At 55.1% G+C, this 23,751-nt stretch overlaps 2 protein-coding genes across 20 annotated transcripts in view; one reads left to right on the top strand and one right to left on the bottom strand.

Annotated features, from left to right (window-relative positions):
- Positions 1-15,850, top strand: part of Tmprss6 (transmembrane serine protease 6) — a 30,624-nt gene extending 14,774 nt beyond the window's left edge. For 2 of the 3 annotated variants that reach the window (XM_006241996.5, XM_006241995.5), the window contains exons 7-18: positions 1,012-1,216; positions 1,821-1,957; positions 3,126-3,238; positions 3,439-3,548; positions 9,108-9,253; positions 9,574-9,672; positions 10,546-10,659; positions 11,386-11,502; positions 11,752-11,920; positions 13,018-13,289; positions 14,822-14,958; positions 15,164-15,850. In XM_006241996.5, coding sequence (XP_006242058.1) covers positions 1,012-1,216; positions 1,821-1,957; positions 3,126-3,238; positions 3,439-3,548; positions 9,108-9,253; positions 9,574-9,672; positions 10,546-10,659; positions 11,386-11,502; positions 11,752-11,920; positions 13,018-13,289; positions 14,822-14,958; positions 15,164-15,322 — 1,778 coding nt within the window. In that variant the 3' untranslated portion in view covers positions 15,323-15,850. The remainder of the gene's footprint in view (positions 1-1,011; positions 1,217-1,820; positions 1,958-3,125; positions 3,239-3,438; positions 3,549-9,107; positions 9,254-9,573; positions 9,673-10,545; positions 10,660-11,385; positions 11,503-11,751; positions 11,921-13,017; positions 13,290-14,821; positions 14,959-15,163) is intronic. The other variant, NM_001130556.1, reaches the window with a different exon arrangement.
- Kctd17 (potassium channel tetramerization domain containing 17) overlaps positions 1-23,751 on the bottom strand; it is a 32,314-nt gene that overhangs the window by 4,516 nt on the left and 4,047 nt on the right. The window contains exons 3-9 of one of the 17 annotated variants that reach the window (NM_001395732.1): positions 23,175-23,266; positions 22,249-22,344; positions 20,591-20,716; positions 19,319-19,412; positions 19,081-19,155; positions 18,642-18,729; positions 17,025-17,826 (exon numbers count right to left, since the gene is read on the bottom strand). In NM_001395732.1, the coding sequence (NP_001382661.1) occupies positions 17,757-17,826; positions 18,642-18,729; positions 19,081-19,155; positions 19,319-19,412; positions 20,591-20,716; positions 22,249-22,344; positions 23,175-23,266 (641 nt within the window). In that variant the 3' untranslated portion in view covers positions 17,025-17,756. Of the gene's footprint in view, positions 1-11,919; positions 12,708-17,024; positions 19,156-19,318; positions 19,413-19,683; positions 19,773-20,590; positions 20,717-22,248; positions 22,345-23,174; positions 23,267-23,751 lie in introns of those variants that run through there. The other 16 variants (NM_001134529.1, XM_039078951.1, XM_039078952.2 and 13 more) reach the window with 16 other exon arrangements.

Raw genomic sequence — 23,751 nt, 5'->3', positions numbered from 1 at the left:
AAGATTTATTCAGGGTTGGGGATTTAACTCAGTGGTAAAGCGCTTGCCTAGCAAGCACAAGGCCCTGGGTTCAGTCCCCAGCTCCGAAAAAAAGAAAAAAAAAGATTTATTCATTTTATTTATGAGTACACTGTAGCTGTCCCCAGACACACCAGAAGAGGGCATCAGATCCCATTACAGATGGTTGTAAGCCACCATGTGGTTGCCGGGATTTGAACTCAGAACCCCTGGAAGAGCAGTCAGTGCCCTCAACCACTGAGCCATCTCTCCAACCCTGACACATTGCTTTTATTCAATGCTTATGGCATTTCTGGCTCTATGCTGTGTCCCAGCATGTACTGTTCCCAGCCTGTGGCAGCCCCGTGAGTGTGGGCCACTGTCCTTAGTATACAGATGGGAAAGCCAGTCTTCCAGTGTAGAAAGTGTCCAGAGAGATGCTAAGGCAGGGAAGCCCTGCGTGTTTGGCACCGGCCCTTTAATTCTTCTGGGTGGATGAGGCAGCCAACTGGCTGGTTTTTCCATCTGCTCAGTGTCACTCAGGGGGACCTGTGCCAGACTATATAGCCTCACTCGGCCTAACCTTCTTCGGCTCCCTACTGCCACAGGGCAGTGCTGGTCCCAATGTGATCTGGACCTGCCTTCTTATCCCTACCTTGTCCTCCTGTAATGCCTGCTCTGTGATAAGATTCTGCAAAGCTCCCCCCCCCCAGCCTCTCTGCTCAAGATGTGATCCTCCTTGCCACCCATACTCCTTGGGCTGGGTCCAAGACCTTCATCTTCTGCACTATCTGTGGGACACTCATCCTGGCCCCCTGGGCTCTGTGAGTTTGTTAAGTGGTTGAATGAGTGCATGAGTCAGAAGCTGGGCAGGGAAGCTACAGGGGGAAGGAAGGTGGGTGCCCAATCTGGACCAGCCCCTCTCCTCCCTGCCTCTACCATGGCTGGAGAAGGCTTTGTGGCCATTCCCAGTCTCTCTTCCTAGCTAAGGGCTCTGTCCCTTTCCACCTGCAGGCTGTTACCGCTACAGCTACGTGAACCCGGGCCAGGTCCTCCGGTTGAGGGGGCCCGACCAGCAGACCACTAGCTGCCTGTGGCACCTGCAGGGGCCCGAGGACCTCATGCTCAAAGTGCAGCTAGAGTGGACTCGGGTTGATTGCAGAGACAGGGTGGCGATGTACGACGCAGCTGGGCCCCTGGAGAAGAGACTTATCACCTCGTGAGTCCTCCCTGAAGGGCTGAGGGAGACCCAGGGTCAAAGGCCTCACTTTACAAGTTGAGACCAGGAGTAGCAGCCTCAGCCCTCAGCCCCATAAGGCTACTGTGGAGGGCAGTGGAAGGGGAGGCTACAAGGTTGTGTGCCAAGCAGTGGTCTCCATTCCCTTTCAGAGCCTCAGTTTCCCCATCTGAATGTAACTAACCAGCTGTGGGTGGCCTCTAAGGTCAACTCAGGGAGGGCACATGGCTTGTTAGAACATTCTAGAATCTGGCAGCAGTCTGGTATTTCAACCAGCACTCTGCTGCATCCTAGCTGTGTGCCTTAAAATGAAGTGTTTGCCCTTCTGAACCTCAGTTTTTCACATCTGTAAAATGGGTATATACTCTTGCTCACCGTTTTGTGATATAGACAATATTGAAGATAGACAGCCATCTAGGATGCTGACCATCTCCTCCTAGATGGACATAGGAGTGCTGAACCTGGAAGGCTCTGCAGGAATGGGACAAGCAGTGCTGAGTTAGGCCTTTGATGCCTGGGGGACAAGGTGGTGTCATTTCTGTGTCTCTTGGATCATGGTGTCTTCTACTCTTTTCTGTTCCACCAGGGTCTATGGGTGCAGCCGCCAGGAACCCGTGATGGAGGTGCTGGCGTCGGGCTCTGTCATGGCCGTGGTGTGGAAGAAGGGCTTGCATAGCTTCTATGACCCTTTTCTGCTCTCAGTGAAGTCTGTGGCCTTCCAGGGTGAGGGTCCCCAAGGATAGAGGGGGACACAGACAGGAGCCCTGGGCTCTGGTGGCATGCCCTATGCCTTCTCTGCCCTATTGGCAGTGATAGAATGACTCTGAAAGTCTTCAATGTGCAGCAGTCCCTTCCTTTCCTACCCCTCTTCCCCGTTCTCCATACCCTCCCTCCCCTCAGGGTCCTGGCAGCCCCCCAGCAAAGGTGTCCTGGCAGCCCCCCCCAGCAAAGGTGTCCTGGCAGACCCTCAGGAGGTCTTGGCTCATCCCCAGACTCAGTCATTCTTCCTGCCTCTCACTTCCCATCGCAGCCCTCCCTGCCCCCTCGCTGTCCTCCGGGTTAGCAGAATTAACTTGAGGACCCTGCCTGGGGTAGGGTTTGGGGCCTCCTTAGAGCTGCTTCTCTTTATGGCTGCATTTCCCCTGAAGGTGTCTGATGCTTTCCTCTTACTCTCCTGGGTCAGCCCTGGGCTCTCCACAGAACTGCAGCTGGCCCTGCACGGTGTGACAACCAGTGTTCTCTTGGGTTCTCAGGCATCACGGTCTCCAGGAAGAACCAAGGAAGGGTTAGGGGTTCTGGACCCTAGGGAGATGACCTGAGAATTCAAGGTCACTACTCCTGAGCCTCTTCCTGAGTGACTTGGCCAAGCCTCCCTCCTCTCCTGTAACTCTCATCAGTGTGTGTGTGTGTGTGTGTGTGTGTGTGTGTGTGTGTGCACGTGTACATGTGTGTATGTGTTGTGTTTTATGTGTATGTAGTATCTGTATAGTGTGGTGTGGGTGGGTGGTGGTTGTGTGTACATGTTTGTATGCATATGTATCTGTGTGTGCATGTGTGTCTGTGTGCATGTGTGTGTGTGCCTGTATATGTGTGTGTTGCTGGGATGGACCTCAGGGCCTTCACATGTGTTAAGCAATGCTCTAGCATGGAGTTATGCCCTCCGACCCTCCCTCTTTGCTAAGGCAGCAGTCCTCCCTCCAGTATGCTTGTCACTCAGTGGATGGAACATGCTGTGTTCACTGCATCTGTACTCTTTTCCCCATTTTGTGGATGTGGAAACTGAGGCACACTTACATAGTCATGTTGGGCTCCGAGCTTGCTGTTGGTAGGTGCAGTGAGGCACTATGGGGAGGGCCAAGGGACCCAGCCTGATACCTGTTCTTGGATTCAGACTGCCAGGTGAACCTGACCCTGGAAGGCCGGCTGGATCCACAGGGCTTCCTCCGTACACCCTACTACCCCAGTTACTACTCGCCCAGTACCCACTGCTCCTGGCATCTCACGGTGAGGTTCATTCCACCTGCAGCCTGCCCTCTGCCCAGAGCAATCCGTAGGGCTTCAGCACCTGGGGCAGGAGGGGCAACACCCCAAGTCCTCATAGGCTAAGTGCAAAGTGGGAGGTGGGGGCTTGCATATCTGAGCAGGCAGGTGCCCCAGCTCACCCATACCTGCTGTGTGACACAGGCTTGCCCACTCTTTCCCAGGTTCCCTCTCTGGACTATGGCTTGGCACTCTGGTTTGACGCCTATGCACTGAGGAGGCAGAAGTACAACCTACTATGTACTCAGGGCCAGTGGATGATCCAGAACAGGAGGTAGCCTTCCCCTTCCCCATCATGAGGACCAAGCCCCAACCCAAGCTGGCCCTGGGAGGTAGCCAAGGAGAGTGAGTGGAGGCTGAAGCCGGCAAAGCCTCTCCTGACTGTGCCTCCTGTTCTGCCCACCCCTAATCCAGCCCCTGCTTCTCCCGATGTCCAGCAGGCCTCAGCGGGCCTCCTCTCATCCTGTCCATCCCAGTTAGGGTAAATGGTGGAGCTGCCTTGGCGTCTGGAACCATATGGCTCCACTAACTGTGGGGATGGGGCACAGGGCACCCTAACACGGCTCCACCAACTGTGGGAACAGTCCGCAGGACACTTGAGAGCACATGGAGGCACTGTTGACCTTTCTCCCACTCCCCTACAGCCAGAGGACACCATTGTCTTTGCTGCCACTGGCTTCCACAGGGACAGCAGCCCTTGGGTCACCCTGTGCATTTCTGCTCCCTGCAGCATCCACCTGTTTGCTTGGTCTCGTGGCTAAGAACATGCAGGGGACAGAGGGAGCTGTGAAGTGAGGTGTGTGTGTGTGTGTGTGTGTGTGTGTGTGTGTGTGTGTGTGTGTGTGTGTGTCGGGGGACGGGGGGAGAGACTAGCCAGGAGGATGAAGATGGACAGTCCCCTATGGCCAGCAACTGACGATACTGCTTAGCCCCATTTGCTTGTTGGTTGATCTTATCCTAGATAGAGGGTGGCAGGGAGTGACAAAGCTTCTTTTTCCTATTTGTTGGGGACAGTGACAAAAAGGAGGTAAAATATCCATGGTGTGATGTGGGTCAGTGCTGTTGTAGTAAGTGGCCACTCTGTGACATAAACCTGAGACACCTAGGGATCAGAAGGTCCTCATGGGGACAGGTGTTGTCATGGGTGACCTTCTTCACAGGTCACCACGCCAGGAGTGCTGGCCTCTCATTTCCACATCAGAGCCCAGGGAATGCTGGCATTGGCCAATGACCAGACATGAATGAAGGTGCTGCGTTTTCAGGCATGACCCCTCTCTGGGTGTCATCACTATCTCTGAGAGGCCAGAGGGAGAGAGAACAGCCTGTGCCCAAGGCTATCCCATTAGTCTAGGCTGGCTCTGTGCCAAACGCTGTGGGTCGCAGAGCTCAGTGCTCAACACGAGCACCAAGTTCACTGGGGTAACTCAGACGGGTCACAGTAGAGCCCCTCCCAACGGTGGTCAGCTACAGGCAGGAAGACTGGGGTTCAAATCCTGACTCCCCTGTTTCCTTCTTAGGCAAAACTTACCTCACCCAGCCTCAGGAACTTTTCTGCTTATGCTGAGGCTCGGATGGGCTCTGAGGATGAAGTGCTCACCTAACATTTTACAATTCCTGGCCTCCACCCCGTAGCCCCCAGTAGCAGTCATTAAAAAAAAAAAAAAAAAAGCAATGGGCATGCAAGATGGCTGAATGGGTAAAGAGGCTTGCTGCCAAGTTTGAGGATCTGAGTTCAGTCCCTGGGACCAACAGGGTGGAAGGGAGGAACTGACTCCAGGAAGTCATTCCTTGACCTCCACAGAGCTGTTGTCCCAAATAAGAGTGCTTTTCTATCACATAGAAACAAACAAAGCAAAGGGCACAAAACAGACCACTTCTGCAGAGGACTAAATAAGATGGTGGGTGAAGAAGGTACCAACAATTGCTAACTGACTCATACTCTGTGCCACACAGGCAAGGAAAATGGACTATGTGCTCCCCACCGTCTAGCAAGGGAGGTATACTAGACCCTGTCCCTACCTGCTTCTGTGGCTGTAACAAAATCGCCAAGGCAGAGTGGTTTATAAAGAATAGAGGTTTGCTTAGCTCCTTGTTGTGAAGGCTGGAAATCTAAGAGCAAGATCTAAGAATCTGGCTTTCTGCTGAGTCATAACGTGGCAGAGGGTGTCTTGAGATGAGGCAGGGACAAACGGGCTTGAGGCCACCCGTCATGGCTTCTATTCCTTTGTCTGCTAGACTAATTAATGCATTCAGCAGGTGCAGCCCCTGACCCGATCACTTCCTCAAATGTCCTTCCTCTAAATACCATTAGCATTTGGAGATCCAAGCATGGATTTTGGTTTCAAGTATGGATTTCAGGGACTTGTTGGACAAACCTCACAGCTTGTGGGAAGCCTGAGGCTCAGAGGCTGAGTCATTTGCTAAAAGCCCCTGTGGCTTGTGACATCATCACTGAGCTCAGGCAGCCCCTCCACCCCCACCCCAAGCATGACCGGCCAGCACGTTCTCTCTCTTTCTCTCTCTGTCTCTCTCTCTGTGTTCTCTCTCTCTCTGTGTGTTCTCTCTCTGTGTGTGTTCTCTCTCTCTCTCTCTCTCTCTCTGTTTCTGTGTGTGTGTGTGTGTGTATGTGTGTGTTGAGAGGGAAAGGGAGAGGGAGAGAGAGGGTGGGGGGGAGAGTGCTCAGCTGTGTGGTGTTTCCTCATGAAGACTCCAGGCAGCCTGTGAAGGCTGTCATTTCTCAGTAGAGCTATTACCAGCCTGGGCACCTGCCTGGCAGTGAGAGGTCCCCTAGTAGAGAACCAATTCCTTGCCCCATACAGTGCCTGGTGGAAGGTAGGGCTTGATGGGAAGTATACGACAGAGGCCTGGGGCCTGGTCTCCTCCGGTTACTGTGGGCTGATAGAGATAACGTCATTGTTGGGAAATTCTCTGAAGAGTGTGTCCTGGAAAATCTGCTGTGTGGGTAGCAGGGGCCTGAGAGATGAAGGAGGGGAGAGGGAGACCAGGTCCTTTGGTCCAGCAATTGATGGGGACAGGGGAGAGATGGCTTAAACCCTGCTCCCAGTGCCAGTCTAGTGACAAGAGGCTCTTCCCCTGGCTGGGCACCCTTGGTCCCCACCCTGTCTGTCCATTTTCTTTTCTCCCAGATCTGCCTGCTGTCTTGCTGTCCTGGCGGTGTCCTCTTGCCCTCCAGTGGCCTGCAGGTGGTGAGGGCTCTTGTCCTTTTAAGATCTAGCTGCTTGCTGCTGGGTTTCGCAGAACCTCATTGCTGGGCGCTACCGCAGTGCTGGCTTCCCCCCTTCCAGGAACCTGCCCACATTTCCTCTCCCGTGATGTCACTCTCCTGTGACCTGCCTGACCCTTTCTGCTAACTCCCAGTCATGAGATAAGGCAGAGCTACAGGCTCCAGAGGCCCATGGCCGCCCCTGTAGCTTGGCCTGGCTCTAAATGGTCTTTGTTTCTCCAAGGCCCTGAAGACTAGTGCCACCTGCAGTCACCCAGTGTCAGGTGCTGTGCCCCAAACCATTTTTCCAGATCCTCTGAAATATCTGCAAGGAGGTAGGGGCAGAGGATGGCTCTCTCCTGACTACAGTGCGGCCACCACTTACTGAGGCCTGAAGTTTGCTGAAGTCACAGAACTTGTCTGGTGGCAAAGTTAAGTGGAGCCCAGCTCTGCAGTGCTCGTCAAATATTCTAGCCACTACAGAGCAGGCCCTCTGTCCTCAGCTTGTCTTTAGAAAAAGCCACGTCTGAATTGAGGCCTGGCCCCTCCCTGCTCCTTTTCTCCCGCCCATGCTTCCGCCCATCCACCCATCCACCCAGCATCTCTCCAACTCCTCTGTGGGAAGCTCCTGATGTGCCAGATTGACAGGTACTCACTGTGCATCTGGATGAGGCCCGAGACCACTCCGCCCCCCCACCCCAAACTTTCAGGGTGGAGTGGGGGAGCAAGGCAGGCCACATGGTGCCCCAGCACCTTCTGACTCCAGCACTTAGCTGCTGAGGTGAGGACAGGAGGAATGGAGGGGTCAGAAACTTGGAGGGCCACACCTGGGAACATATGCTGTATGCCCGAATCTTACTTTTGTTCTGGGATGCTTCTTGGGGCCCTTCCCTAGGAAGGCAATGCATGATAACCATAAGTTTATCGTAACCATAACCCGAGTTTATATATTTATAATAACACCCTCATGGATCAATAGGGTTCCTCTTAGCTTGAAAGGGGCTGGGCTTGCTCCAGGGCGCCCCCTAGTGGCAATCTCATCTGTCAAGGGCGGTTAGGCTCTGACTCTCCCTCCCCTCCATTCTCCTCTCCAAGGCTTTTTTTTTCTTTTTACACAGACCAGCACTTGCGGGTTAAATTCCTGTGTCAGGAGTTAAACCTGATTAGTTCAGAAATGTGTACTTCATCAGTTCCCTCTCAGTTTCTCATGGTAATCTGTGATCGGAAAATAGTTAAGTGGAAAATTCCAGAAGTGAATCGGTTTCATTAGCTACCGCTTTCTTTTAGAAGCCAATTTACAAAAGAGAGACTTAACGTCAACAGATGTGTATGAGCAGAGCGTAGTATAGATAGTGTTTGCCGCGGCCTGGGATTTCTGGTGTCCACGGGGATCTGGGAATGTCTCCCACGCATAAGAGGAAACTACTGTGATTTCTTTAAAATGCATGCTTTAATGTAAATAACATTTAAAAAAAATCACATTTCCCAAATGTCCTGCCCACTTCCTGCGGCTGTTCTCTGAGGATAACAATACAGGATTCTATCTTTTTATTCACTGGGAGCCCACGTTTCCTTGGCTTGAAAAAGGGCGCGGGGTGGGGGTGGGGGACAAAGATGAAGAGGACAAAGACCTAGGTTTGCTCCGTGCGCCCCCTGGTGGCGATCCTTTCTTTGACGAGCAGCTTGGCTGTTGGGATTCTGGGGCTCAGAAAAACAATTCCTTTTCAGGACCCCTTAATTTGCCTTGAAACAATGGGACATCCCAACGTCTAGTGACACAAATATGGACCCTTCAAATCGTTTGCAGATTCTTTAATAACTGGCTTAATAGAGCAGGCCTGGTACCTTCACACACCCATCTGCCCTCAGTTATGGGGCACCAACCAGTTACCTAGCTGGAAAGTTGTGAGAGAGGGGGGAGGGAGGGTCAAACGGGATTAGAGTGTCACCACAGAGCCGACTTTTAGTCTCTCAGGGGTCTCTGGACTGTGCTTTAAGAACTACTCATGGGTGTAGGTTACAGATGCAAGCCTACATCTCCAGAGCTCCTCCTGCCCTGAACTGGGTTGGAGGGGCCAGACTTTTGCTCCACTTTGCAGTTTCCCAGTCATCTCCGCCCATGGGCTGAGTGTGCCTGCCATATTGTTTGGTGGCCACTGTGTTTCGTGTAGGGTGAGTCTACCAGACATTTGGCCAGCTGAGGTCCTCGTCTCTGCAGACACATGGATGCTTTTTGTAGATTGAAGGTTGGCAGAAGTGATCTTTTTCCTCATGGAACAAGGAGGGAGAGTGAGACCTCCTCAGAGGAAGCTCTTAATTAGCCAGATTCTCAAAGCCTATGGTTGACTGGGGTTAGAATCTGGACTGAATTTTATCCCACAGGCAATGGGGAGCCACTGCAGGCTTTTGAACAGGGAAGTGACATAAACAAGCTCCTTTCCAGAAGATGACTCTGGGGCTAAGCAGCCACCCAAAAGAGAAGCAAAGATAAGAGTGTGGGTGCTTCTGGCTGCCTGGTCCTTACCCTGTCTGTGCATAGGGACCTAGGCTGTTTCTTCTTTTGACTGGGAAACCAGTCCATGTGTCTAAGCCATCCCTGGTCACTCCTAGGCTATGTGGCTTCCGTACCCTGCAGCCATATGCTGAGAGGATCCCCGTGGTGGCCTCGGATGGTATCACCATCAACTTCACCTCCCAGATCTCCCTCACAGGCCCGGGTGTGCAAGTGTACTACAGCTTGTACAACCAATCAGACCGTGAGTACAGTGGAGGGCGGGTGCCCTGCCCCTTGGCAGTCCCCAGATGTGCACAAATATTTATGAGGCTAGGCCACAGTGAGGGTGCTGTGTGTGTTCGTACACGTGTGTGCACATGGCATATAGTTCTATGTGCTGGGAAGGCAGTTACATGTACCCTTTGTGTGCGTGTTGTCTGGATGTAGCTGTGCATGGGTCATGGACACCAGGGGCTGTTGTACGGGCACCTAATCATGTGCATGTAAGGATACAACTCAAGTATTTCATACTACGTGTCCTAACTGTACCCTTCTTCGTCCACCGCCTCCTGTGGCTCCCAGCCTGCCCTGGAGAGTTCCTCTGCTCTGTGAATGGATTGTGTGTCCCTGCTTGTGACGGAATCAAGGACTGCCCCAACGGCCTGGATGAGAGGAACTGTGGTAAGCAGCCTGATGCCTTCCCTCCTCTCTCTCTGCACAGAACTAATTCTACCCCACGTGTGGTTCCTCCCTGTGAGAGCACCCAGGAACCCAGGGTTCCTGCACTGTCTCAGGATGGCAATGGGAAAAAGTTGCCTCCCCAGAGCCAACCAACCCCCATGCCACACACGCTGAGGAAGTGTCTGGGACACACTGTGACCCCCCCCCCCCAGCCCAGATTTCACCCTTCTTCATAAGCAAATGTGCCAGCTGTCTGTCTTGATTTATCTTCTGGGAAATAACCGAGAAGGGGGGGGGAAGGAGGGAGGGGGAGGGTGGGAGGGGGAGAGAACGAGAGAGAGAGAGAGAGAGAGAGAGAGAGAGAGAGAGAGAGAGAGAGAGAGAGCAAGCGCAAGCGCAGACCAGGCAGGGATGACTGCTGGGCTAAGGCTTTTGGGGACTGGGGTCCAGGGTAGGAATCCTGTATCACTCTCCTTGAATTGGGTGAGGGCCTCATCCCTCCAGCCTGAGGCAGAAACTGGTCCCCAGACTAGGGCTCTCAGGAAATGCTGGTTTCTGACCCCTAGAGTCATTACCTAGGATCAGAGAATCAAGGTATCTGGGCAGTGATGCCCCCCACCTGCCTTGTCCATTCTCAGTCTGAGGAGAGAATCAGGGGAAGAGATTTCATATTTGACCCTGAATCTCTGGGGACCTCAGGCCCATCAGTCACTGCTGTACCCATCAATGAAATGGGCCTTTCAAGGATTGCTGTGAGACCGGTGTATAGAACTGTGATGGGTGATGGTGGACACGTGTAATGCAGGGGGCACTGCTGCCACTGTAAAGCCCAGCCTGGTTCCCTCCTCCAACCATTGTCCTCTACTCCCACAGTCTGCAGAGCCATGTTCCAGTGCCAAGAGGACAGCACGTGCATCTCACTGCCGAGAGTCTGTGACCGGCAGCCCGACTGTCTCAATGGTAGCGACGAAGAGCAGTGCCAAGAAGGTAGAGAGACCCTGCCGAGGTCTCCAAGGAGATCAAAGGGGGTCACAGCAACACCTACTGCTACAAAGATCCCTGTCTTCTTATCCAAATACTACCAGCCTACTGTGCATACATCAGCATGCTCAGCTATCTGCTCGGAGGGCTGTCCATCCATCCATCCATCCATCCATCCATCCATCCATCCATCCATCCATCCACCCACCCACCCATCCACCCACCCATCCATCCACCTATCCAGCCAACCAACCATCTACTCATCTATCTATCCACCCAACCATTTATTTCCCTAGTTATCTAACATCCGTCCGTCCGTCCACCCAACCATTTATTTCCCAGCTACCTAACATCCGTCCGTCCGTCCACCCACTCACTAATCATCCACCCTTCCATCTTTGCTCCTGACATACCCTTCCCATCCTCTATTTCACACAATCAGTTGCTCATACACTGATCCACTGACCTGGCAACCAAAACTGTGCTTCCATTAGACCAGGCAGCAGCTCTAGTCTGAGAGAAGGAGCACAACCTTGCTATCAGTAGGCCAGGCTGAATGTGGGGTGTCAGGAGACCCTAGGGGAGACTTGGGAAACCCTTTGGTGTGACTCAGATGCCCTCCCTAGTCTCCTGGCCTCTCCTGGTGCCATTTTTTCTGGGTCTCACTTTGGAAGGCTCCCTGGTTGCTCAGAGACCCACCTTCAGTGGCCTGCCCGGTCCCCTCCATCCCAGGAGTGCCCTGTGGGACATTCACTTTCCAGTGTGAGGACCGGAGCTGTGTGAAGAAGCCCAACCCCGAGTGTGACGGGCAGGCAGACTGCAGGGATGGCTCGGATGAGGAGCACTGTGGTGAGCCTAGTAGGCAGGGCCTTGCATGAAGGCCAGGCCTGGGGGGCGGGGCAGGAACCCTCAAGGGAGGCAGGAGTGGGATGTCACCATGTGTCTGTTCTGTGCTTAGCTGTCCCATCACCTTTTCCTGGGCCTATCTCCCCCACCCTGCCTCTCCACTACTTTCCTGTGTTTTCCTTCTCCATTTCTTACGAGCCTTTCTTCCTCCCCTCTCCTTCTCTGCCCTGCCCCACCCCCTCCCACCCCCAGACTGTGGCCTCCAGGGCCCCTCCAGCCGCATTGTGGGCGGGGCCATGTCCTCGGAGGGTGAGTGGCCCTGGCAGGCCAGTCTCCAGATTCGGGGTCGACACATCTGTGGGGGGGCTCTCATCGCTGACCGCTGGGTCATAACAGCCGCTCACTGCTTCCAGGAGGACAGGTGAGAGGGGACACCACAGGGCCTGGGGGTGGGCATAGGGAAGGCCATGGGAGGTACAGCGTGTGCAAACTACTCAGACAGAGGAAAGGGTAGAGAGAGTCCCCAAGTGGCTGCCAAGACAGATGGGATCTGGTCTGGTTCTGCCGTGAACATGCTGTATGTTGCTACGCTGGCTGTTCTGCCTTCTGTGTTCTCCCCTTGCTTTACTTTGGGAGCACTATTGTTGATTTGCTCCACTAACCCGATGACTGTGCTCCTCCTACATGCCAAGGGCTGTGCTGGACATCGGGGAGGTAATGGAGGAGACAAATGCCCAAGCTGGTCACAAGCCATTACCCCTACTATAATTTGAACCATAATGGGGAGGGGAGAGGGAAGCTCTCAGGGGCCATCTCACTGGCCCTCAAACCTCTTTCCCTGGTGATATGAATCCCTTTCCAGTCCTATCCGGATCTGAGCCCCAAATCCCTCAGGTCCCTCCCACAGAAGCCTGCAACCTTCTGCACCCTCTACTGGCTTCTGGGACCTGTTGTCATGGCCAGGAACACTCTGTCCACCTACTCTTCTTAGCTCTCTGATAATTTCTTCACTAAGCCCCTCCCAAGCCCCACCTTCTGAGTTTGCAAAATGGGCTACAGGGAAACACTGTCTCAGGCCTGGCACTGGGATCTTCTTGTGTCTCACTGGTGTCTTCTCAGAACATGGACGTAAAGAATGATCCCATCTCATAGATGAATCTTGAGGGGGAGGAGGGGTCAGATGATGCTCTTCATTACTTCAGACTGCCCTAAGGGAATGATGTCATATAAGCCACTCAGCTCAGAGTGGGTACTATGGTCCCATCTTGTTGATGAGAAAACTGAGGATGTGTCCCCTAGTTAGAAGAGAAGGTCAGGCTTAGCTAGGGAGAGATGAGGCTGGGGCTAGAGCTCAGGCACGAAAACACAGACAGGTGCTCAGTCATCACTGTATGTCAGCCAGGGGGTGGGGGTGTGGGAGAAGAAGGGAGAGATAGTGCAGAGGGAGATGGGAACTGGGCCCCTGGATGGGAGACTAAGCAGCTGAGCCATGATGCCCTTCCCCTGCCTCCCACCCAGCATGGCCTCCCCGAGGCTGTGGACCGTGTTTCTGGGAAAGATGCGGCAGAATTCACGCTGGCCGGGCGAGGTGTCCTTCAAGGTGAGCCGCCTGTTCCTGCACCCGTATCATGAGGAGGACAGCCATGACTACGACGTGGCCCTGCTGCAGCTGGACCACCCTGTGGTGTACTCGGCCACCGTGCGCCCCGTCTGCCTGCCCGCACGCTCTCACTTCTTTGAGCCAGGCCAGCACTGCTGGATCACAGGCTGGGGAGCCCAGCGAGAGGGTGGTGAGCTGGGGCAGGTGGTGGGATCTGGGATCTCGGGTGCAGGCCTGGAAGAGGGCTGTCAGGGTCCCACCACCAGGGGCCCCACCTTCAGGATCAACGGAAGTGGACTTTAAGAGAGAGAAGTCTGTGACAGGGACTGTAGGTCCCGCACTCCTTTGCCTTAGACAGCTCTGAAGAACTTAAGCAGGAAGCATAAATATGACTCAAGAACAGGCAGGGATGCCACAGCTTGGTGACATGAACCCTGAGGGTGGGTTTGACAGGGCTCTCCATTACAGCAGACTGCACTGAAGGGAAGATATATCACATAAGCCACTCAGCTTAGGGGTGGGTACTGTGGCCCCATTTTGTTGATGAGAAAACTGAGGGTGAGTCCCTTAGTTACTGGAAGCCGCCCAGTCAAGAGAGCTGGACAGGGACTCAGATCTAGAACTGGCCTCCCTATAGGGTCCAGGGTTTCCTGCTTCTGCTAGAAAAGGGTAGTCTCCACTCCTGGCCTTAGCTGACAGGCACTGCCCTTTCTGGGGGCCACCCCTCAGTTCTGCAGAGGCAGGCGCATCTGCAGTTTTGATGGTAATTTTGGCATGTGGTGATTGACCACTTGGAAGTGGAGGGCAGGTGTGTTGTGGTGCTGGAGCTTGGACGAGGACCTCCTGTGGGCCAAGATGAATGTTCCACTACCTAGCCACACCCTGACCTCAAAAGAGATAGCCTAAAGATGGAGACTCTGGGGCTCAGAAAGGTGACCTGGCCAAGATGAGGGTTGGCAAAGCAAAGAGATGCTCGCTTGGTCGCTCAGTCAGCAACACACATACAAGCACCTACTGTGTGTCAAGCATTGAAGCAGACAAGGAGGAGGACGGGGAGAACACTTGGGAAAGACAGACCATGGTGTGAGCTACCACAGACATGGAACAGGAAACAGCCTAGGGAAGGCACCTACCCAGCATAGCCAGGAAGGCGTCAGGAGGAGGGGTCTACAGCGAGGCTGGAATGGTGACAAAGGGGTGCCTGGGAACCAGGCGATGGTGGGAAAGGCAGAAGGGGAGCCTGGGCAGGTGTGGCTAGGGAAGGCCTTGAGGACAGGTGGGGCTTGAGGGCCACCACAGGAATCATGGGTGACGAGTCTTCCCCACCTGCACCTCAGAACCAAAGGGGCTTCAAGCTTCAAAACCCCAATGTCTGGCCCTGCGCTAGACTGGTAGATACTATCCCACAAGACCCAGGACAAGGTCTGGGCTGGACGGAGGGGCCACTAGAGAGGTAAGAGGTGGGGGAAGCTTGCACATGTGTTTGAGAGCATCCCCAAGGGGCCACAACAGAACAGAGGGAGAATGGCTGAGTCTGGAAACCCTTGAGAGAATGAGGGAGGGGAATGCTCTAACAGGTTTTTTGGGGGGTTGGCAGTGGGTGTGTCACCATGAGCCCTACAGAGCAGCCAGCAGTGACAGGGCAGAGTGGGAAGGTCTTCTGAGAGGTCAGGACAGCCACGTGGTGGGCAGATTCCTATCCCCTCAGTTTTGCTTCTGCAGGTCCTGGTAGCAGCACCCTTCAGAAGGTGGATGTGCAACTGATCCCTCAGGACCTGTGCAATGAGGCCTACCGTTACCAGGTGACCCCACGCATGCTCTGTGCTGGTTATCGCAAGGGCAAGAAAGATGCCTGCCAGGTAACTACCTATGGGGTGTGGGTTGGAGGGAGGATGACTGCCCCCATTTTACAGATGAGGAGCCTGAGGCCTTCAGAGATTACAGAGGCACAGAGCAGACCCTTGGGGTGGAAGGTCTTTGTCTCTGCTCCTATGCTGAGACCTTGGGGCTGGGGTCACACAAGGAGACCCTCACCCTGAGGCGATCATCTCTCTCCTGTTTTAGGGCGACTCTGGAGGCCCACTGGTTTGCAAGGAGCCCAGTGGCCGCTGGTTCCTGGCAGGGTTGGTTAGCTGGGGCCTGGGTTGTGGCCGACCCAATTTCTTTGGTGTCTACACTCGTGTCACACGTGTGGTCAACTGGATCCAGCAGGTGCTGACCTGAGGCGCTGTTCTATAGAGCTAGACCTGCCTCCAGCCCAAGTTCAGGGTGACCACCCAGCCAGGGCACAAGTATTCTGGGGCGAGCGACCCTGCTAAGGCCTGTCCCCTCATGCCTACCCCAGGGACAGTACAGAGAAGGATGTCAGCTGGTGGTTAGGATGCCTCCAGGGGCTAGCCTCAGCTCGGCTTCACTTCCAACCCTTTCTTATTCTAGTCCTTTCCCCTCTCCCCTCCTACTGCTGTTTTGGGGTGGGGTCTGGTGGCAATGATGCTGGTTCCAAGGTCTGTGGGAAAGTAAGATTCCTTCCCCTTGCAAAAGCCTCTAGGGGGAACTGGATCCGAGAAAGAAGGTGCCTCTATCAAGGCTCTGTCAGAGCCCTTGAGACTGCCAAGTAGGGCCATACCGTAAGCCAAATCATGGGGCAGCCTCAGCTGCGGGTGCCTGCTGTGCTCTGCCTGCTACAGGGCCCTCCCTGCCATTCACTGGAGGCCCACTGTCTGTTCCGGAAATAAAGCAGTTGGCCAAGCATCTGAGTGGCTCTACACATCTTATACCTGTCACTGAACAGACCTGTTGCTGGCTCAGCCCCTTGTGATGCACGCAGAGGCCATTGTGGAGAGCAGTAGGAGCTGGGACTCAAGGGCAGATAAGGGCTTTCTGGAGGAGAGGAAAGGGCAGAGGGCATATAGCCCCAGAGATCAGGGCACACTAGGAACCAGGGAGCTGAGTAAAGCCAGAACACAGGAAAAGGAAGAGCAACCCAGGGGGGCTGCAGAGAGGTGAGACCCAAGGATGAGCAGAGGATTTGATTGGGGTTATGGGAGCAGAGGGGCCTCACATTTTACAACCAGCACCTGCACCATGTTGGGGTATCTGAAGTCCAAGGAGGGGCAGAGACACAGCTGGAGCAAGGAATGGGATGAGCTGGAAGATTTGGGACACGTGGGCACCCCTTGGAGGCAGCGCTGTTAAGTGCGCTGAGCTCTAGAACCAGAAAGGACTAGGGGTTGGGGAAAAGGCTGGACAGGAAGTAGTGGTAGGCACTGAATCCTGCTAGGAAGGAGAGGGATCCGGAAGGCAGTGGAAATTCTGGACCTGTGGGTAAGTCATGAAAAGGTCATATGGCAGTCTCTCCCTGAATTCCTAGCCACGGGGGGCTCTGCTAAAATTGAGGGTACTACCTAGACTTTATTAGTCTTAAAACAGGTGAGGAGGGAGGACCACATCTCTTAAAGAGCCTCCAGGTGGTTCCTGAAAAACTGCCTGGAAGAGTGAGCTCGCCTTTAGGGGCTGTGTGGTCATGTCCTCAGGGTCGTGGTGATGTTTGCACACTTTGGGCTGGCAGGAGGGTGCCCTAGTGGCTCCTGACCTTACTGTATCACTGCTGAGTGTAGGAACAGTCAGAAGCTGACAGTCCACCTTCACAGAGAAGGGGAGGCATGGGGCAAGAGGGTGTGGTGGCCAGGTGTTCGAGCAAGAAGTGGAGGGGTGTCCCTGGGTGTAGGACACAGCAGGGCTATTGGCAGAGCAAGTACCCTCGACTCTTATTCCTGGACCCAGGACCTAATCATATCCTGACCTCCTCTGGAAGAAATAGACAATGGAAAGGGGAGGTCTTCAGGAGAGAACCCCATTCCTTTGAGTGGGTCTACCTTGCCAGAGTTTAAGCCCTGTTCCCAGAGGTGGTCAAGAGAAAAAGGGAGGCAGCCAGGTCAAGCCTGTTCATTCAGGTTTATTTCATGGTGGGCAGGACACAACTGATAGACATGTCCCCATCCCGGGTGGGGCAGCTCAGCCCTTTACACCTGTCCCCTTCCCCATCCCAAGTTCCTGGACACCATACTCTGCTGGCAAACACACAGTGGCAGAGGGGAGGGGTGGCCAAGGTGCTGTCAAGTCTGTACTTTCCTTCCTGCCTGGCTAAGTCCTCACATTGTCCCCCACCAGTATCTGAGGCCATAGTGTCCCATACAGGGGCTGGGCTAGAGAGTACCTCCCCTCAGCAGGTAATGATTGCAGCCCCAGCACACTTAGGGCTTCCAGGAACCCCATGGTCCTCTCTGATTCTCACAACAACCCTGTGAGGTAGGTGGGAGGAGGAGGTGACCCTGTGGTGCCATGGAGACTGAGGCTCTAGGAGGTGCTATGACTGAGCTGGGAGGGAGTGTATCCGCCATGCAGCAAGGGGGCCCAGGTGAGGGGACAGAAGGGCCTGGGAGATATGGGTGGGCAGTGCCACAGTTTGGCCATGGTGACTCTGCCTGGAGACCCCAGGGCCCACCTCAGGCCTTCCAAGGTCCCAGAGGGCCCCAGGCCCGGGCCCCGAGGCAGGAGTGAGTCTCAGCCCGGCAGATGCAGGCAGCATTGACAAGGCGGAGGACAAGTCTTCCTCCTCGGGCCAGGGGCCCACCCCGTGGTACAAAAATAAAGGATTTCAGATCGGAACCCCAAGTCCCTGGAGGTGATCTGGGGGCTCACATCCGGGTGCCTCTGGCTTGTAATAGCTAGAAAATAAGAGGGGGAGGGACAGAGGAAGAGGAAAAGGGGTCAGAAATCCAGGGTTGGGGGAGGGGGGTGAGGATGGGGTAATGCCAGGACAGTAAAGTTGAGGAGAGTGGGGGAGGGAGGGAGAGAGGGAGAGAAAAAGGCAAGTGAGTCCCAGGCTGGCTCTGGAGGAGGGGTGGGGCTGAGGCCCAAAGGAGGTGGAGTCAGAACCGAGGAGGGGAGAAGCTGAGGTCTTAGGCTGCTGGTGGCAGCCTGATGGCAGGGATGGGAGAGGCAGATCGCCGCTGTCCCAGGCATAAAGAGGCCACTGGAAGCAGCTGTCTGCTCCCATCTTAGAATCCAACTATGACCCTGAGAGAGGCCGTGACTTGCCCAAGGTCACACAAGGAGAAAGGCTGACTGAAGGCTACCATCAGCCAGAGAGCAGATTTTTTTTCTGCTACACTATACTCCTTGGCAGGCTCTTGCCAACTCCTCAGCCAAGGGACACCACATAGGGCCTGTCCACCCACTCCACAGAACTAGGGGGACACAGTACCCACATGCAGTGCTGCACGAGCTTCTAGACATGCGGGGTGGGGCAGAGGCGCATGGCTAGTCCTCCCCTCCCCAGCCTGGCTCCAGTGCTGACTGAGTGTGAGAGTCTCCACTTCTGGACTCTTTCAGTTCTCAGGGCCTCACCCCAAGGACCAGATAAGTTGAGAGACTTTAGTGGGTGGAGAGAATCAGCCAAAAGATCGGCTCAAGTCCAAAGACAAAATATGAGCACCCTCCTTGCTTCCGCCCCTCCCTCCAGCTCTGCCAGGCTACAAACCAGGGGCGGCAGCTCTGGGGGCGGGCGCGGGGCCGAGGAGCTCTCACAGCAAGCTCAGGCTTGGGTCTGGGAGGGTGCGGACAGGGACCTGCAAGGAGGAAACGTGAGGAGGCAAGTGGGAAGAATAGGGCCTGTGGCCAAGGCCAGCCTCAGAGGTGCTCTGCTGGGTTGGAGGACATAGAGCAGATGCGGCCACGCCCCTCCTCCCCAGGCCAGGAGGCAGGAGGGGCCGGAAGGGGAGAAGGAGGCGGCAGGCAGGATGCTTGGGGATGCAGGGCTAGGGGGCCTGGGGAGAGGGCACGGGAGACTGGGACTAGGGTAGCCCCAGGGTGGAGACGGGAGCAGGCGGAGAGGAAACCTGGGCAGGGGCAGAGAGGGAAGAGGCAGGGTGCAGATGAGATCCAGGAGGAAGAGGAGGTGGATGAAGATGAAGCAGGACCTCCAGCAGGAAGCGGAGGAGGAGGAGGCGGTGGTGGGAGGGAGAAAAGGTTAGCGGGATCCTGAGATGACAGGGCTGCAAGAGAAAGTGAGAGAGGGATGGTTATGGGCGAGGCGCCAGGCGCTGAGCTAACCCTGGTGGCCCGCCCCCGCAGTTCCCGGCGGCAGCTGCTCCAGCAGGGAGAGGGCGGGAGGCCCGGGCTGTCATTAGCAATCGTCCTCTTGGGGGCGGGCTGCACCTTTCTCCTGGGCATCCGCCTCCACCTGCACCTGGGCCACCTCCACCTCCTCCACCTCCTGCCGCCGCTGCTCCTCCAGCTGCTCGTCCGTGCTCTGTGCACCCGCCGCCGACCAGGGAAGAGAGAGTGGAGACACTGACGAGGGGGCGGGGCTGCGGGCGGCTGTCCGCAGGGACCCCGACCTCAGGACTGAGGGGTAGGCAGGATGAAAGGGACCTCTGGGAGAGAGAGGGCTACAGCCAAAGCAGCTGGTGGGTCTTCCCTAGCCCAGAGGGGATGCTCAGAGCCCAGCCAGGCTGCCGTTATAAAGCCCGGCTATGGGGAGGGCTAGAAGAGGAGCCCGTGGGCTCCTGGGAAGGCCTTACTTTGGAAGGATGGATCCAGAGCAGGAAGCCAAGGTTGTCCCAGGGCCGTCACCAGCCAGATCTAGATGCCAGCAACAGTGTCTGGCAGCCTGGGCCAGGTTGGTGACACAGGGGGTCAGTGCAGCAGGGCACCCTGCACTCTTGCAGGGTAAAGCCAGCCACTGGCATGGGGGTTGTGGCAAGGGTAATGAATACACAGGAAGCCAGAGGTCTTAGGACTTCAGCACATGGGCACAGCTTCTGCCTTCCCAACCTGGATCACGCCTACTGAGAGGGCCCAAGAGGACAGGACCCTACTCAATTCCTCCCCATAGGCTGCCTGTCAACTGTGCTCTTGGAAATTTGCTGTCTAGGCCAGAGCCCACAGGGCTCTCCGGACACCCTTCAGGAAGGCTACTCAAAAGGCCTGGAAGGGTAAGCTATCCTGACCTAGGCTGATAGATGACCAGATGGTCATCGGTGCCTGGGAAATAAAAGCAGCAGATGGGAACCCAGGCGTTCCAGCCTGGAATCACCAGAGCTCATGACCACTGCTCCCGTCACAGAGAATCCGGCAAAGATGTGAAAAGAGAGACTGGCTGGAAGTCATAGACAGCAGCACGCCACACCTGGGCCCCTACTTCAGTGTGCTCGACCTCGTGCCTCAACAGTCATGTGGCCCCTTCATGATACCTCCTTCATGAATAAGAGGCATTGAGCCCACTCTGTCTGGGGCCTTGCAACGGTCCTACCTGACTGCTCCCCAGCCTGGGCCAAGGGTGTGTGTGAGCTGACTGGACTGTCGTGGCATGGGATGGATGGCGTTGGCTGTGACCATGACCATGAGTGTTATGTGGGTGCGGCAGGAGGGAGGAGGAAGCAGCAGAATGGGGGAGGGGTGCCTTCTTCACTTGGGGCAGGGACTCACCTTGGTCTTGCGAGTGGACTCCGAACTCAGGCCGTGGGGGGAGCTGTGGAGTTCCTTAGACACCACACACAGGAACTCGGCCTGGTCCTCACTCCCATAGTTGTAGGAGGAACCGATGTTCACCAGCTAGAGTGAGACACACCCAGAGGACAGAGATAAGGGGTGGAGTCGGGGGCAGGAGAGACACAGGCACTGCCTGTGCAGGAAGTTCCTGGTCTCCCAGAGGCACAGAGCATAGGAAGGCAGGGTCGTTGGTCCCCACCAGTGCCCCTCTAGGCATGGCTGGACCTGACCTGGAAACAGAGAGTAGCATCACCCCTATTATACTCTACAACCTGGTGCCACTTCTGGAAGCATGTGAGGTCCACCTTGCTCTGACGTTGCTGCAGCAGCTTTAAGACTAGGTTTGCAGGCTCGGGTTGGCAGAGTAGAACCTATGGAATATTAGTTTCATCCCCAGAAGTGGCAGCCAACTCCTGAGGCTATAGGACCCTGACTGGTGACCCCTGACCTGCTGGCCTAGCCTCAGAGAGCAACTGCTCAGGGCCGCCCCCAACCCCTCTGTTCTCAGATCAAAGGCCTCCTTTGTTCTGGAGTCCTGAGAGCCATACCTGTATGGCCCTTCGGACAAAAATAGGTGAAGGGTCCTGAGCTCTTGGGAACAACTCAGCAGGCAAAGAAAAAACATCAGAGGACCCGAGCTGGCAAGAGGCATGGTCAGGCTCCTGGGAGCCTCCACTTCCTCCCTGGAGTCCACAGATTCATGTACATCGTTTCTAGGTTTTTTGAGACAGGGCCTCAAACACATTATGCAGCTGAGGGTGACCTCGCCTTCCTGACTCCGTGTCTGGACTGTGGACGTGACTCTTCCAATATTGTGTGTGACACTGGTACTGATGGAGTCTTGCCCCAAACTAGAAACTCTCCCGATGGCTCTTCTCACAGTCACAAAGGCCCTTGTAAAGGTGGCACTGTGAGCTCACATCCCAGGCTACAGAGGCTGAGAGAGGAGCTGGATTGCTCAAGTATCAGGACTGACCAGAGGGCAGGGCTGGAAGAGAGGGAGTCCTCTGGTCCCAGCTGGCTGGTTGGCCCTCCTCATAGCTCTCCTGGAAGGCCAGCCTTCTCCTGTTTCCATGCAGGAAGAAGTCGGTAGGCTAGCTACATGAGGGGCTAGCTCAACTTCACTCTCAAGGCAGTTTAGAACTTGGGTTCATTTTGGGGTTCTGCACTCCTAGAATCCCAAGAGGCAAAGTGGCTGTGTGGTTCATAACAGGACTCTCCCGCAGTGACCTACATATGGCCTGGAGGCACGGCTGGTCACACATGGGACCAGCCACCACCTGGGGCTTCCAGGAGAGAAAGATGCTTATCTCTGTGCATCTGTGTCATGACACCCTGGAGTCAGGCCTGGGGCATGACAGGGGTTCTCCTCAGCTCTGTGGTTCTGGTCTCCAACACCTGAGCTGTCCCTGAAGACTGGCTGCTATGCAGATCCCCAGTGGCAAGGGTCCCCTGCCTCACTCCTTCCCAGCCCACCCATCACCCATGCCCAGGAGGCACTTTCATAGTCTTGCTTGGTCCCATTCCAGAAGATGATGGGGCTTGGGGAGGCTATAGGAAGGACAGGCTTAGGGTGTCCCTTGTACTCAGCCCACCTGCTCGAAGCGCCAGCCATCGGACATAGTGGAGACCATCTGTGTGAGTTCCTCCTCCTGGCACTGCAGCACTCGGTACACGTGCTTGGGTGGCACCTGTGGGTAAAACGCTTACATGGAGGGCACTTCTAAGGGCACCAGGCATTCAGCTGCTCCTTCCCCAACATAACCATAGACGGAGGGCAGGAAGGAGTATTAGATAGGAAGGAGGGAACCATGCTCTGAACACCTACTATGTGTCAGATGCTTCTGTGCAGGACTCGCTCCTTCAGAGACCCTTCACACGAACTATGCAATTTTATACTGAGACTCTCAGAGGTTCAGTGACTTGCCTAGGGTCACCAGTTCAAGGGCGGCAAAGCCATGTGTGGAATATGGGTGATTTGAGATGGAAGACGGGAGATGTTCTGGGTTACCAGCACAGTCAGGCTCTCAACTCTTTAGCCCCTGTGGCTAGGAGGTGATGTCTCACCCTGTCCCCCAAAGGCCTGGGGTCTGAGCTTTGAAATGCTAGCCATTTGTGCATATCTACTGGGGGGGGGGATGCCTAACTCCATGAAGCCAACATTTATTCATCCTGAGCGGCTGGGGATAGGGGAAGGAGCTGTGCTGCTGATACCCTCTGTGAGCAGCAAGGTAGGTAGCTAGGCAACTCTGATCATCTCTGCTTTCTATAGAGAAAAACAAGGGCATAATAACCCTGGGTCACACACAGCAGAAGCCAGGCAGCGGTAGAACCCTAGCAGTGTATATCCAAGCCGGGGCTGTGCTGAGCAGTCTGGAAGGCCCCTCTTGTCAGGCTGATCAGCCTCTCCCTCTCCCTTTAGCTCCTCCCCTCATCTCTCTCCCCCTCCCTCTAGTCCCTCCCCCTCCCCCTCCCTTCATCCCCCATCTCCCTCCACCTGCCCGCCTTCCTCCCTCCAAACCTGGGTCACTGTGTAGTCTTTTTCCTCCATCCTGTCTTTGATGATTCGAATCAGAGGACCGATGTTGTAGAACTCAGCTTCCTCCAGGACCCCTGAGGCACAGATCAGTCCTGTCAGCTTTACTGTCTCCAGGCCCTGTTCTCCTTGTTCCCAGACCTACTTCCTGCTCTGGTCACATGAGCACATAGGGTCCATGAGTCCAAGGGTGAAGAAAGAGGTCCCGGGACTTGCTCAGTGGACAGAGGGGCTGACTAGCATTCACAAAGCCCAGGGTTTGATCCCCAGCCCTGCACAATCCATGAGTGTGCTGAACACTTGTAATCCTAGCACTTGGGAGGTAGAAGCAGGAGGATCAGAAGTTGAAGGACACCCTTGGCTACACAAGGAGTTTGAGGCCGGCCTGGGCTACATGAGACCCAAACAAACAAAAGGTACATTTTTTGCCTTTGGTCCCCATGTAAGAGACTGAGATGTGACTCCTCAGCCAAGCCTGTTTTCCTGGCTGTGATGAGCATGTGACCCAGACTACTTGTTATACCCACTAGTTCACAACCTGGAGCCGTTTGGGGCATCAAGA

This window comes from Rattus norvegicus, chromosome 7, assembly GCF_036323735.1.
Source record: "Rattus norvegicus strain BN/NHsdMcwi chromosome 7, GRCr8, whole genome shotgun sequence".
Lineage (NCBI taxonomy): Eukaryota > Metazoa > Chordata > Mammalia > Rodentia > Muridae > Rattus > Rattus norvegicus.
Note: the sequence above shows the minus strand (reverse complement) of the source record. Positions and strands in the feature narration are given on the sequence as shown.